General features: G+C 32.0%; 1 protein-coding gene across 1 annotated transcript; it reads left to right on the top strand.

Annotated features, from left to right (window-relative positions):
• Positions 1–11,935: 11,935 nt before the first annotated feature.
• On the top strand, positions 11,936–15,648 carry LOC105324961 (G-protein coupled receptor GRL101). The gene is made up of 4 exons (XM_066083458.1): positions 11,936–12,882; positions 13,121–13,248; positions 14,676–14,744; positions 14,844–15,648. Exons 1-4 carry the CDS (start codon positions 12,045–12,047, stop codon positions 14,874–14,876), a joined length of 1,068 nt encoding a protein of 355 aa, XP_065939530.1. The 5' UTR covers positions 11,936–12,044; the 3' UTR covers positions 14,877–15,648.
• The last annotated feature ends 361 nt before the right edge of the window (positions 15,649–16,009 follow it).

Below are 16,009 nucleotides of genomic sequence, written 5' to 3'. Positions count from 1 at the left end.
TTCTGTAACGGAAATGCATATATATATTTACACTTTTTTTGCATCCATTTAAGAAAATAAAGTGCAAGAAGAAACTTGATTTAAACCCATTCATATTGTACAAAAATAGAATTGGGATGGGAAACAAGTTCCCTGCGTATATTTAGTTCTTCCTGGAAAGAACTTCTGCAAAGAGTAAGAGTAAATGCTTGTCAAATTGTTTTGCAACATCTATTGCCAGGACAGACAGTTAGTGTTTGGCCTTATAATTTTATGTAGGTTTGTTATGTATTGATTAGCTTTTTTACTGTGTTTACTGCCCACTTTTCGTCATAGCTGTTTTGCCAATTAAACGGCGATGTACAGTTAGTGCTAGATCATTTCTTGTTTTTATGTAGATTTGAGATGTCTATATATATTTGTTTATTCTTAGTCGTGTACTTCACAATTATTGATTATGGCGCCAAATGGTGCACATGATATGGTCTTTAACCTTATGCATTGTATCTAAGCATTATTTCTCAAACTTTAGTAATTTAACCACAGTCACTTTTTGTTTGATGCAGTGATCTTTAATTCTTCACAATAAATTATTTCGCAAAAAAATATGCATTTTAGACTTTATATAACTAATACTACATTTTTTGTAACATGAGAGTCTTTGAGAACTTGCTAGAGGACAATGCATTATGGTAAATAGCCATATGCGTCTAATATATTCAAAACAATAGACCTGTACAAATGTTTAACAGACATAAGTACAGAACATGGAATAAAACATATAGCCATTCGAAGAAACTATCCGAAATTCCTTTGTAAAAGGAATCCGGTAACAATGAAAAGTAGAAATTAATGTCCCCTTATGAAAAAAAAAACAGCATTGTCATTGTATTAATGTAGATCGCTACATCTATAACATGTCTGCCATCTGTTTCAAAGGCCATTTATCCGGATTGATAACAATCCGTCAGCATTATTGGAGTTATCAACGCAACAGGCAAAAATCAGGGATATATATTTGTTTATTTAAACAAGTTATATATATATATATATATATATATATATATATATATATATATATATATATATATATATATATAAATATATATATATATATCTGTGTGTGTGTGTGTGTGTGTGTGTGTGTTTGTGTGTGTACATAATTCGGTAAAATCAACCTCTTTTTCTACACACACATACATTTTGATGTATATTTGGTAATCAAATAGTGACAATTTATGGGTCTAGTCTGCCCTAGTGTGAAAGGCTTGATAACAATACCATTTCACAAGGATTGAACTAAATATTAACAATAAAAATGTGGGTGGGTTATAGTACAGAAGGGGAGAAGGGAGCTTACAAGCCGCGATTGATTTCTCGATACCTTGCTTCAAACTCTGAAAACTTTGATATGAATCACAATAATCACACTGTCGAAAGGCAAAATGTTGTTTTGTGTTTACCTGACGCCACATCATTTAAAATAAGTTGAACTTCCAGGAAATGTGCCGTCCTACACTTTTTCACCTATGCACTTTCCGTTTTTTCCTGAATTCTATGCATCTGTGATCCGTCATATTTCATTTTAGCCTTTTCAATCATAAGTGCTTTTGGTCGTCCTCACAGTAGTTGAATGTTTGCTAAACGTCTGTGATGATGGATTGAATTCATTTTCACCAGCTACAAGCCTTAAAGTTCAATCGGGTCCATAGAGATTTGATTCATTCAAATATTGAGGACGACCAAGGACAACTTTAAACGGCATCCTAAGATGAAAGCCATCGTATGACAAAATCAAAGAATTGAACGAATGTTGCAAGGAAAGGTGTAAGATTAACAACAGCAACCTTTTTCTCAGAAGTTCGAATATTTTTAAAAAGATTCTCTTAAATCAGGTAAGCGCTTTTTGAAAAACACAGTCTTAAGAATAAAAACACATTTATTGAATTACATGTATTATGAATTAAACAATAGTTTTGAGATTTCGAGGCGAAATACCAAGAAATCAATGGCAGATCGTTAGCTCTGTGGCAACGCACTTCGAAGAAATTAAACGCTTTAAACACAAGTTTAATTACCTTAAATTTTTGACCAAATCGACCCACTTGAAACAGTTTTTCAAAGTGCGTTCGAAAGGTACATCCACATTTTTAGTATCGGTACTCTTGACGCACTTTGAATTTTTTTTTGTATAAATCATAGTTTTCGGGATTCGATTTGTGAAAACTTAGTTATGAATTGTTAACAATAATGAAAAAATTAAGATTTATTTGAGAACGAGGAGGTGAAAACCAAAGATGAAGTTTAATGACCAGTAAGTTGATAACATTGGTTTTTCCACTCCTATTTTCTTCCCAAACCTATATTCAGCTAAGTAGAGTAAACATATCTAAGAACCGAAAAGGTGAATAGAGTTCCTGTAAATAATGTAATTAGATATTAAAATTATGACCTACTTAAATACGTGTTGCTACCATAGTTCATTAAACATACTAGTATGTTGGTGTCTTAACATAAATCAAATTAAAACCAAATCAATCACTTAACAATCCCATAATAAAAAGAAGAGAGTTCCATTGTACAACCTTTAGATATTGTCAACAAAAGAGGCATTGGTTTATTCTTAAATATATTTCTGTTTTCTTAATATTTCTCATGATGTTTATTCAGTGAAATTTAAACCATTTAAAATAGCTAGGTTATACGTTTTCTATTTTCAGATTTTGCATTTCCTAATGTTTCGTATCAGATAAAAAAGGAGTAAATTTGCTGCATACATTTTAACAAGGTAAAGAAATAAAAGAAATGGCAATCAGTTTCAAAATGATGCAGTTTATGTACGTATTTAAATAATATAAATCTCACGTAAATTGTTGAACTACGCTCATGAGAAAACTCTTAAATTGAGAAACGCTTTATCAATTTTTTTTTTTATTATGACGTTGAACCCAATATGTTATAATAATCATTAAGGTAGTCCTATACTCGGCACTAAATGGGCTCAATCATTAAAAGTTTAGCCTTAAATGATAAATATACATTCTAGCAATACATATACAAAAGAAAATATGTATGTTTACATGCTAGTTTGTTTGTTATCACCTCTCAGACGGGTGTACCCCCTTGCGAAAATTATTGACAATTATGAAATTTGCCAGACGTCCGTTTTTCCTAAAAATAATTACCAATTTTGGGAAAATTAGAACTAAACATACAAAATAGAGTATAAATATTTATGTAATCCATATCTCATCAATAATTTTGCGCAAATTTTTGTAAATAAGTACGCTTTATGGACCTGATGTATCAAAATAGAATACAAAAAATGCAATGCTAGTATCGCGTTTGGTAATCTTTTTACTATTTTATGGACTCAAACTTAAATTCATAGTGTTTATTCTATAGATTGACATCTTAGATAAAAGATTTGGTAAAATAAATTATATGTTGACGGATTACTTTTCACGCTATAAGCTCTAAACCAAGTAAACCCTGACGAAAAAATTCGTAAAAATCACATTTTGCTACAGTTTTCTGCCTAGATCTGTCAACAATGTTAGATATCATTTAAACATTAATTAATTGACGATTGATTAAATTTGAAATAGCTTCTGTCTCTAAATTTAAACCGGTTTTAGTAAAAGAAAAAGAAAAATTCGGTCGGGGGGGGGGGGGGTTCAAAACAAAGAAGATATAAGCATACCTGAGATCCTGGTTAATCAGAAATTTCGTTTATCATTTTACTTTAACAGAATCGAGTTTCTCAACATTAATCATATCTATCTCTCATACAATACATATATTACCGTTCTAATTGCTTATTATTGCCATTGTTTACAATAGCGATGTAAAGCAAAATCAATACCGGGTATCTAAAACGCTTTGTAAAAGTCCAACCAATATTGTAAAATCCGTATTATGACGTAGTGCGATACTCGGACTACTTTAATCGCAAAAGTATTTCGATTAAACCCTGATTAAAAGCAAAAGTATTTAGATTAAACCCTGAACAATTTTTTTTTGCGATTCTATCGATACTATCAATGCACTTTAAATAAAATTATGCAATTTAAAGTGCGATGATCGGTCCTAAAAGTAACGTACTCTGAATTTTTTTTTTATCATCCTTTTGTAGTCAGATGAAGAATCGTAATTGATGTTTATTGACGGTATTCTACGTTAAAAAATCAGAAAAAGACAACATAGGAATTTTATTGGACAGGATTTTATGCCTCTCATAATGCTTCACCGTCTCTCAGCATTTTAATTCCTGAAAAATATATACAAGTTATATTACCGGGTTTTGACTTTTTATTATGAAAAATAAGCTGGTAAACAGGTCTCTGGTATATACGAAAGTTGTTCGGAATTGATTGAGACAACACAAATATCTCTCTTTTTAAGTAGAGAATTTTAATGAAAATTGGCATAAACATTGAAGAATCCTGAACGAATAATTAAGCAAAGTAATATTATATAAATAGTGCCTGTTTGGGAGGGTAACAGTTGAAATTGACACCCCGAGAAAACCATTGTCAACCGACGCGAAGCGGAGGTTGACAATGGTTTTCGAGGGGTGTCAATTTCAACTGTTATCCTCCCAAACAGGCACTATTTATTTTGTTATACTGAATGTCTTTTTTTAAATTTTTAAGAAAATTTTACTGCTTTTATATCGGAATAACGTGAATTCTACAGCGAACCGTACGCGCATAATTTTCGCGCATGTAACATTGTTTAATGTTACCCGTTTCCAAGTGCGTTGCTAACGCTGAGGGTAATAGTAAATATTATTAACTGCGTCTTAACCAATCAGATTTCAGTATTTGACATGAAAGTATAACAATACAAAATAATAAATAGTTTGTTTATGACAGTACATAAACAAGTCGGTGGTCGGTGTACCGGCAGAAACTCGGAGTTTAAAAAACTTAAAACATCTTATTTTTAAGTGTTGTTAGACCTACAATTCTTGATAAAAGAAATCAAATCATGTATGTTCATTTAGCTTTTTATTGTGACAAACTTTTTGTAAGTTTTGCTAAAAAAAATATTTACAAAGCAATTGAAATCTGACTGAGACGGCTTATTGAATTTTGACGCCAAGGCGGCGCAGCGAATACAAATGTAAGGTACCTAAAATTGGAGGGAATCTCGAAAGAAGACCTTTTTTGACCAAAAAATTGCTTAAATTAAAACTATACGATGGAAATGGGTCAACAGCTTCAGTAAATCGGGTTTTTAAACCGATTTTTTAACTAGAATTTAAACACAAGGACTAAATATCAAGCACATTTTTTACAACAACTGATTTTAAAAGTTCTAAGGTATGTACAGAATGAATGTATGAGAAGTTTCACAGTAAGTTGACTTTTCGGAAGAAATAACTCGATTTTTTCACAAAAAGATCAAGAATAGAAAGTATATGTAACTGTTGCCATTTTGAAATAAAAAGAAAAGATGATAAATGAAGAATAGTTCATGTTTTCCGTTCGTTTGAAAGGTCTTTATAACAAATGACCAAGGAAAAAAACGTTTAAATGACGTTGCGATGAGTTTGTGGTTGCGCCGGGTCATTGGTTGTAGGCAACTTTGTTAGCTTACCAGGAATGAACAAATGATGTCATTAACTTCAAAATTTTTACGTTAATAAAAGACATCCTGGTTTATTTTCTGATGAAATTTCAGTGATTTATATTTTTTCTTAAGGGAGTAAGAGTAAATGTCTCAATAATTTCCGAACAACCCTCGTAGGTCCAAATGATAATTTTATAAGCCGACTTCAATTGGAATTAACGAAAATTCATGTCTTAACTCTTTGAATATATATATATATATATATATATATATATATATATATATATATATATATATATATATATATATATATATATATATATTATATACTTTTATATATATATATATAAAAGTATAGAGAATATCGAACTTTTTTCTCAAAACTTTGGACAGGAAATATTCCAGTTTTAATCTACAGAGGAAACAATCGTTTCATCATTTCATCAGAGTTGCATTATGTATTTTGTTTCTTAGTGCGCTGTAATGTGTATGATTCATAGACAGTAAGGCGTCCAATCTTATTTTATAATAGATTCTTAAAAACTAAAACAACATTAAGCATGATTAAGAGAAAAATAAAGAACTAGAGTGAAAAAGGAAAGATACATGTAATTGTCTAAATGAAAAATTCCTATTCCTCGTTCGATTAGGTATTGACAATTATGTTAATGTAATTGTTAGAATTAAAGACACTCAAGAATGCCTTTAAATGAGGGACTTTAAAAACATGAAGCTATCAGATAGAACACCAATACCCCTTTACAATAAATAGAAAAAAAACTCTTGAAAATTAATTCTTCAGCTGCAACAATAGTGCATATAAAATCTGTCTTCATTCCGTTATCCTTTAGCCGGGCTTATTGCATTAGCAATGCCAAAGCTATAATGCACGGTGCACGAAAGCGGATGGTAACTAATCAACCGTTAAAATCGTTCTCCGCACAAAAATGACATAAAAGAGAACTTAGAATGTATATCATTCCATTTGATCATAATGATTATGTTTATAAGTTTATATCACATATATATGAACATCACATAACACTTTTCTTCTCTGCAATATTCTAAATATTTCGAGTTTGCAATGTAAAGTTGCTGAGCGGCGAAATACATTATTTACACGTGTAGCCTAGATTATTAAATAATCAAATTGAGAGTTCATAGTCAAATTTTTGCAGGAGTTGTTTTAAAAGAGCGTAACAGTTGCAGTATGCAGCAGTTAATCTTTGTTAAAAGTGTTAAATATCTGATCTTCTCACGATTTATTAAATTAAAAATATCAATAAAATATGTACAAACGTGCTTATAAATTAGGTAAATTCGTTAATAATCACTTTATACTATGTCTTATTAGTCTGTAATAATGCCATATCATGAAAACGTTTTCCAAGACACATATCTGAACTTGAGTACTTTGATTCGTATATTTTTTTTCGCGATATCCGTTACCGCTGCAGTCACAAAACCAAAGAATTGTGAAAATTAGACATATAAAGGTATATAAAGGTATCCTGAAGGTATGAGAGGTTTACGACTCTAGTCTTTAATACAATTATTAATAAAAGTAATGAAGTACTGAAAGCAGGGCTTTTTTTGATGTTTTTTGATGTAGCAAATTGTGCAGTAAAGACTGTCATAACTGTTGGTACTAGGTCAATACTTATAATGAACATTTGATACAGGCAACTTCTCAAAATATAGCTTAATTTTTGTGAAAAATTAGTGACAAACGTAATTAAATGTAAACAAAAGAAGCATCTGTATTATACTTAGTTAGTCATGGTATTTGGTATGCAAATTGTAAGCCTGCTATGTCAACTCATCTTGAGTCAAGTGATTAATATTTTAATAGATCGTCATGACAGGAACTTCCTCGGGGGAGGGAGGGATGCAGAAGAAATTTAATTTAAAGATTAGATACATTCATGTGGTTTCAATGTAGAGTCATAAAATCTCTCGGAGGAAAGGACGATGCGATAGAGGACAGTCGCAAACTTAACCGACGGGTATTTGTTGGTTAGGAAGACATTGATGGTGGTGGCCATTTTTAAACTGTATTGATATACTGTAAACCACTTTAATTCGTGGCGACTTTATTTCGCGATTACATGGAGCTAAACTGGATCACGACGACTAATTTTCGCGACCAAGCATTATCCAGACCCATGTTGTGCTAAGAATCAAACGACAAGGACTGGTTCGCGTCGGACCCTGCGAAAGGTTCTCGCACGCGAATAAAAGTTGGTTTACAGTATTTTAAGGAACAGCTCACTTTAATACTATAGAAAAATACCCAAATTGAAAATTAACAGTTTTTCTTTGTTAAAAAAGATTTATAGATAAACAGTAAGTCGTACATTGGCATGTAGTCTAATTTGTAAATGTTTGATTATACTTTTTGTTTATCAACATCGTATTGCAATTCTTTATTTTAATTTAAAAAAATAATTATTCGCAAAATAGCATTATTTAGAATTATTTTTGAATTTTTTTATCTTGTGAGTTAGAGCCATGTTTTGGTGTTGGATTGTACAGCCACGTTGGATTGCATTCTATGTACTGTTGACGTCACAGAAATCACCCAACGCGGAAACAACAACGACTGGTAAAATTCGTCAACATAATTTTTATGGCTATTGAATAGCAAGATATTAAATAAGGTAGACTTAATAACTGGTATTAAGATAATAGTCTAAGAACAATTGAAAAGAGATATACAATGTATTTACCCGCTGTAAATAGGAATTATTTCAGGGGATCTCTTCTGATTATTTACAAACAAGCTGTTACAAAGATTCTTCTAACAACATGTTAATACAACCACAGTCAATTAAATTCGGAAGTTTACTTTAACTATGAAATATCAGTAGTTACGGTGTGTTTTAAAATTTATCACAAGCCATTAAACTCTACATATAATTCGAGTAAAAAAACCTGTATATTTTTAACCATAGCTGTGGATATGACCATTTACAGAAGTAATATCGACGTCAACCATAATCTATTTTTATGTCTGATCATTAACAGATAGATTCTAACTTTACTGACACCCTTTATTCAGTGGATTGCGATTTTTCACGCAACCTGTGCGGTTGGACGATTTTAAAAGAACTGGGTATTGGTTCGTTAAAGCATGTGTGTGGGTGGGGAGGAAACATCTCAGACTGCATCCCGAACACCGGATTCATCGATGAAGTGTTGACAAGACTGAGCAGTGGGGACATACAGAATGAAATAATTAAAGAAGGTACATGTCGAAAATTACATAAAAGGGGGGTAGCAAGTTTTTGAGCTGTCATAATATCAAATAAATCTAACGCGCGTTTAGTTATATCATCACACATTAAAAAAATGTGACCGTTCTTCAAATTATTGATTTTATTATTTATCTTATATTTTATAAATTCATTCTTAATCATATTTCATTATGGATTTTATTATAATATAATGAATTATATATTATATAAATTTATTTCCTGACTATGATGTGTTTCTGTGAAAGTGACAATTTATGCAAAAATGGTTTAAGAATGGTATTGCGTAAGTTAAAATATACCCGAGTCCTATAATTATCAATTGGTTTTCAGACACAAAATAAAACTCACTTCTTTTTATCATGTATTTTCTTTTGTGACGTTAATGCAATTTAGGTTTATGTACATGAAATTCGTCCATCATTTATCAACAACAATTATCAACAATATTATTGAACAACAAATATTAAAAATACAGAATTAGGAAATTTCTCCGGTTTTGTTGTTGGTTCTGTGAACCAAACAAACAATTTACACTGGCTTGATGCAAGACGCACCTGGTTATTAGTGAGCGACAGCCTACCAATTAGTACCCATCCAAGAAGTCTTCGCTACAACTACTATATCTACGGCAGTGCAGTTCTGACAATATCGTATTTGACCGATATATTTTTAGACAACAGTAAAATTATTGCTATACACAACAGGAGCTCAATACAAAACAAGAATAAAACCTCTGGATGCGTGGATCTACCTTTTGAATTTGATGTCAAGGTAAGAAAGAAGGATAACTAAGCAATACATATTCTGAAATCTTAAAGCTATTTTCAGAATACGCTTGAGTTTGATAATAAAACGTTCACTGCACCTATAACAAAGTGATTTTGTAACTGTATATCGATGTTTTTTTCGGACGTTATATATATACTTTTAGATTTGAATGTAAAGATAATACAAATTCTGGATAACATTTCAGGTTCCTATAAAAAGAAGTAAAGATAGATCATATTTTTAAATGTATAATCAATACCATTATAATAAGATGAATACTTTCGACCATAACAAAAAAGGAAACCCTGTAATTTTGTTCTGAATAAAATGCAAGTGGAAAGAGCTTACTATGGTTTTTCTACATACCTTGTTTTATTCATTATTTCAGATAGCAATCCGGGCATTATTAGAAAATAAAGACTCCGAGACTGTCCTCCTCTTTGATGTAGTTGTTGAAAACGGTCTGTGTATCGTCACGCATATGAATGGTAGGCTCTGGTTATATATGGTTAAAAAATTCTATGCAATTGTATAGCCTGTGGAAACTGAAAGAATTAAACTAAGCAATCCAGTTTATTCGTAATTTGAAGCCTTAAGTTGCTTAAAAAATATCTGAACGAAATAATCATAATGATATCAGACTCATATTCTCATATAAGACGACTTTACCATTTCTTGTATCTCCAATGTAACCAAGGGTTATGTATTTTTTCAGCAATGAGGCTTCCGTTTTATCCCGCAAGAATTATCAAAGGATGTATTTAATTGTATAAATATAATTTTTCCAAAGAGACATGCTTTTGAAATTTTATTTGTGTGCTAGAATAGACACACTGTATTTTAAAAACATATGTATAAAATATTATAGATATATTAATATCTTATTGCAATTAAAGCTGGAAGTAATAGGCAAACATAAGTGTCATTTTAGATTAATTTGTTTATTTCTTTTAAAAGAAAAAAGAGGAATTTCTTTATTAGTTCTGTATTCTTTTCTTCTACATATACTGTATACAGGATTATTTTTGCGCCGTGTAATTTTCACCTTCTACACTTGCAAACATTTTCAATCGTTTTGAATTCTCGCAATCAAAGGTGTATATAAAGAGAATTAATTTGACAAATTAAAATTCCCTCAGTCTTAAATTCCCCCATTGACAACAACGGCGAAAAGGGCAAAAATAAAACGTGCGAGTATTTACCTGTACATAGTTGATGTCGTGGTTTAGATGCTAGTGCAATTATTTTCTTCATATCTCAGAGAAAATCAAACAATTCTTTTAATTGTTTTGCAGGATGAAACAATATTCTCTCAAATTTTATAATTTAATTTTTTAATGTTTATTTACAGATCTAATGCAGTCAACAGAGGATGCAGTTTCTCTATTTTACAAAGATCAATTTCCGTCTTCGACAAATATCTCCTCTTTTCCTCTCATTGAACAGAAAATCTCCATAAACCTTACTCTATGCCCCTATTGTAAAGAACGTGGCTCCAGTATTTCTGCAGACCATCATACTGAATGCCACTGTTATCAAATATATGGCAGATGTGCTAGATGCACATGCTTTAATATAAGCAAATCTATTTTGGTTCACAATTTCCCTTGTAAAAACTTCCATTTTCACGCTAAAGAGAATCTTCTAAATGTCGTATTTTACAATAGCAGAGTCGGGTTTATTTCACTCAAAGTAGGTCCAAAGAACAATGTGGATTTTTCCTTCGAAGAAACACAAAAAACCTCTTTATCTGTTGAAATTCGTGGATCCTATCAACGTGTAAATATTTTGGAAGGAACTCTCACAGTTTGGTCGGCGACTTTTGCTTTTATCCACACAGGCACAATGAGGAATGTTTTGGCTCATTATTTCAAGGCAAGTGATGGCCATTACCTCGCCGTAAAAAAGATGAGTCACGACAGCAGAATAATTGGCATTGAATATTTTAATCCCTATATTCAAACCTTGACAAATTTAAGTAACTGTAACATTTCTGGACAAGCGATTTATCTTATCGAATCTGAAATTCTTGATTTGAGCAGAAACAGAATCCGGCATTTCTCTGTAAACAGAAGAATAGAGATTTTATACATTCAACACAATTTGCTTGACGCAGTTGCACTAGTTAAAAAAATTGATCCAATGGAAAGCTACGTCTTTTTACCCTTATTTAATCTATCTATCTTAGACATGTCCTTTAACAAAATCACGAAGCTTCAGCAAAAGGATTTCGAGCACTTTTTGATGTTAATATCCCTAAACCTCTCTGGTAATCAAATACAAGATATCGATGAAAATACCTTTTCCGACTTATCCAAGCTAGTTTCCATTGACTTATCTGGGAACGATATTTCCGTTATCCAAAGTGGTCTTTTCAGGTCACTCAGACAACTTCAGTTTCTGTACATTCAAAGGAACAACATCTTCCAGGTGTCCAGTGATGTATTTCACGGTCTAGTAAACATGAAATTCCTGCAAGTAGAATCATTCTCAATCTGTTGTGTCAAACCCCAGTCGCTATACAACGTAAAGTGCGTGGCGCCATCTATCGATATCTCCTCCTGCGACCATCTAATTGCGGTACCTATTCTTAATGTCACAATGTGGTATATGGCGCTCTTTGCCTTCTTTGGAAATGTCATCGTGATAATATATACCGTGTCTTCCTTGAAGAAAAAAGTTTCTATTACCTACTTCATCCTGACTCTGAATCTAAGTTTTGCTGATCTGCTAATGGGAGTTTATCTCTTCATCATTGCTATAGTTAACTTGAGATATACAGGTACGTATGGTTTAATGGACTACGCGTGGAGACACAGTTGGCTATGCACTCTGGCTGGTATCTTAGCAACGGTTTCCAGTGAGACGTCAGCTTTCACGGTTTTTCTAATTACCGTTGACCGTTTTCTAGCCATCAAGTATTCCATTTCGAAAACTTGTCTGACCAAAAGAAGAGTTATTGGACTATGTGCTTTTATTTGGCTTACATCATGGCTTTTGGCAACCCTTTCACTGCTGATTTACGAAAACTTTTATTCCAAGTCCGGGATTTGCATCTCGCTGCCACTCTCTGTATTTAGAAAGACTGGATGGAGATATTCAATGATGATCTTTGTGGGGATGAATGCTATGCTGTTCACTGGAATTCTTATTGGTCAGATTGCTATATTTGTCGAAGCACTGAGAGTAGGAAAAGACGTTAGATCCGCAAAAGTACGTAAAAGAGAGATTTCATTGGCTAAGACTTTGATAGGAATCATTGTTACAGACATGCTTTGCTGGATACCGATTGGAGTCATTGGTAAGAGAGAGAGAGAGAGAGAGAGAGAGAGAGAGAGAGAGAGAGAGAGAGAGAGAGAGAGAGAGAGAGAGAGAGAGAGAGAGCAAGTTGATCTCTGAATACTATCAAAATAAATAACAAATCACGTTTATGTTGACAATCTTCATATTTTTCGTGCGTTTTTATTTAATATTCAACATTTTAATTAATCATTAGTAGGCGGATTGGTTGTTTCAATATAAGGTTTTGATTTTTTTAGGAATGCTGACTTTCTCTGGTGAGGAAGTCCCCACTGACGTGTACGCTTGGATCATTGTTCTCGTGCTGCCTGTTAACTCGGCCCTGAACCCCATCCTCTATACAATGACTGCTGTCATCCGACAAAATGTAAGATATTAAATTTACGTTGAATCAAGTCGTGGAGTACCATATCATTTACTGTGTTATGGCGGATATTCCGCATCGGAAATCGAAACAGACTATATTCTTTATTTAATGTAATTAATTAATTAGTGATAATAGCATTGTAAAATATCAAGAGTTTACAACTTTACATTTATGTTATTATCAATAACATTTTAAATTGGAACAACGATCTTAAATAAACTTATAACGTACCTCTGAATACACTTGTCAAAAACATTTAAAATCCTCTTAATCAAATGATCAGTCTGCAGTCTTTATTTTGTAAAACATGCATACGTATACGTGATTGTATAAAAAGATATGCATAGAGATATTTTTACAGCGATATTCTGTTATGTACCCAATTTTATGGATTTGAAATCATTTATCCTATTTTGAATTAAGGCATATGCTAACATTATTGCCAACCATGTATGTTACAAAGGTACAATGTATGAAAACCGTTTTAATTTCCCTATCCAAGAGCTAGGTGTTTTGTTTTTCCACTATCGTGATAACAACGTTATTATCTTCATTGCTACAGCAGAAAGAAGAAGGTACACTTTATTACATTATTTGCCCTAAAATTCAAAAGTTGTTTAAATCTCACACACATACCATCTTGAATATGTGTGTATAAAAAGTACCAAGTTACACGCTTTTATCTTATTTCAAAAAATAATTATGACTTCAACATTTTGGCATATTTCTAAGATTTAGTCAAAAATTAAGAAAAATAGCACATTTTCTTGTAGTTTTTTTTATGGGGAAAATGTGTCCACAGCCGTCGCCCACAACGAAATTAATATATTTTATATGATAACACATGTTAAAGTTATAGTGTGAGTTTCATCATGGGCGACAGCTGCGGACATAGTTTTCTGTTGAAAAAACCACTGAAGAATTGGTATCTTCTGCTCAGTTTTATGAAAATTACGGGAAAATGCAGTTTATTGCGTCACAATTACCCTTGTGAAACGTCTTATTGTGTAATTATTAAAAGATCCTTATTAAGTGGGTATTTTTGTGAAACTAAATGTGGCATTTCCATTTTTTGTGATATTTTTATAAATCACTCTAAATCAGGGCAAAATATGACTGAAACTGTACTTAGTTCTTTAAGGAGCCAACATATTGCCAATCAGATCCATCTTAATTGTAGAAATGCACCTACATTGTTACAGCAGAAATTTTAAAAAGGCTGTTCATATGATGTTTAGCTAACACTTCTATTTAGTAAAAGTACATTTTCATAGATCATAGCTGCTTTCCTTTATCTTCAAACAGAGCTCTTCTTCTAAAGGAGATCTATACAGTCTAAAAATGGTCACGACCGTTGAGCCCTTTCAAATATTACGAATGTGTATTGCTTGTACCTAAATTTTTATCGATATAATTATTTTGGATAGAGCCAATCTCATATTCAGAGACTTACTCAAGAAATCCTGATCCTGAGGAATCAGTTGGACAAACCGAAGGTGAGACCATTTTATGCAAGATTTAAAAAAAAGTTAGTTAATGCACATCATTGATGTAAAAACTGTTGTTGTATTTTGGATCTGTTTTTGTCTTTTTAGAGTTCTATCCCATCGGTTTCCACGAAATATTAGAAACAGATTGGACAACAGATCATGTTCTTTGCGTGCACATACTGTTTATATACGAGTCCGGTTGAGTGTATTCTGTCATTGATATACCAGTAACTTTTACCCTTAACCATGGCAATTTTAAGCAATATTTGATTGAACATTTGATATCCAGAATTTTTTTGTTTTTATCGTAGATTTGATTTTTCTTTGATGTTTCAGTGTTGTTTTTATTTTTTTCAAAAGTCATTGACTTTATTTTGTACCTTATCACCTTTTTGTTATGTATCTATCATGACTGTTATTGGCACACATTCTTTAGCTATGTTTATTGTATTACACTGCAGCATATCACTGCGATATTTCATTTGTATAAAGGACGCGTACAAAGAACATATAATTTTAGGATTATGACGTAGGAACATATTTAGAAATATGGAATATAAAAAGCTGTTTTTCTTTCAATGTACATGTAATTAGTACATTCTCTGTAGTTTTTGCCATTGAATTTTTTTTTTGTAATCAAGAGTTTGGTAAATTGCATGACGTTTCAACCTTCTGGTTGATATTGAATTGTTTGATATTGGTATTTCTGGGTGATACACCTGGTGTAATATGGAAAAATTGTCTGTTTTATTACCTGAAATTTATGTATACACATATAAAGAATTTTATGATTGTGAAAATGTTCATATATTTTCCTATCAGTGTAACTTTTTTCCAATATGCAAACGCAGACATTGGGTGTCATCGGTGTCAAAAGGACACCACTGAATATTCATAAATATATATTATATTTCTGCGTTTGTTTCCTTTAGTTAAAAATCAAACTACCACTAGCTCTTTAATACCTTGGGGCTCGTTATATAAAGGTGTCGTACACCTAGACTTATCGTTACGCCGATGTAAAGAAGAATAATGTTCCCCGTAGAATAATGACCGGGGGTCCTTTATAACTGGGTTTTCAAACAGAAAAATCCGGTTATTGAAATGGTGAAAATGGCGGGCGGGCGGCTGCCAAAGGGTACCCTAATTGTACGGATAACTCCTCCTACAGTTTTCGAGATAGGAAGTTATTCGTTTGGAGATCAATTGAACATATATCAGAGGTGTGCATATTGCTAGGATTTTGATTTCTGATAATTTATAAAAAAAAA

The sequence above is a fragment of the Magallana gigas genome, chromosome 4, assembly GCF_963853765.1.
Source record: "Magallana gigas chromosome 4, xbMagGiga1.1, whole genome shotgun sequence".
Lineage (NCBI taxonomy): Eukaryota > Metazoa > Mollusca > Bivalvia > Ostreida > Ostreidae > Magallana > Magallana gigas.
This window is presented reverse-complemented; position numbering and strand designations above follow the sequence as displayed.

What these genes read in the sequence shown, in the direction of transcription:
- LOC105324961 (XM_066083458.1), top strand. Translation starts at nt 12,045, where the DNA reads ATGAAATTCCTGCAAGTAGAATCATTCTCAATCTGTTGTGTCAAACCC. An exon ending in CTGCTGTCATCCGACAAAAT is followed by an intron (nt 13,249 to 14,675) that starts GTAAGATATTAA and finishes TATTTTGGATAG; the next exon opens with AGCCAATCTCATATTCAGAG. An exon ending in ATCAGTTGGACAAACCGAAG is followed by an intron (nt 14,745 to 14,843) that starts GTGAGACCATTT and finishes TTGTCTTTTTAG; the next exon opens with AGTTCTATCCCATCGGTTTC.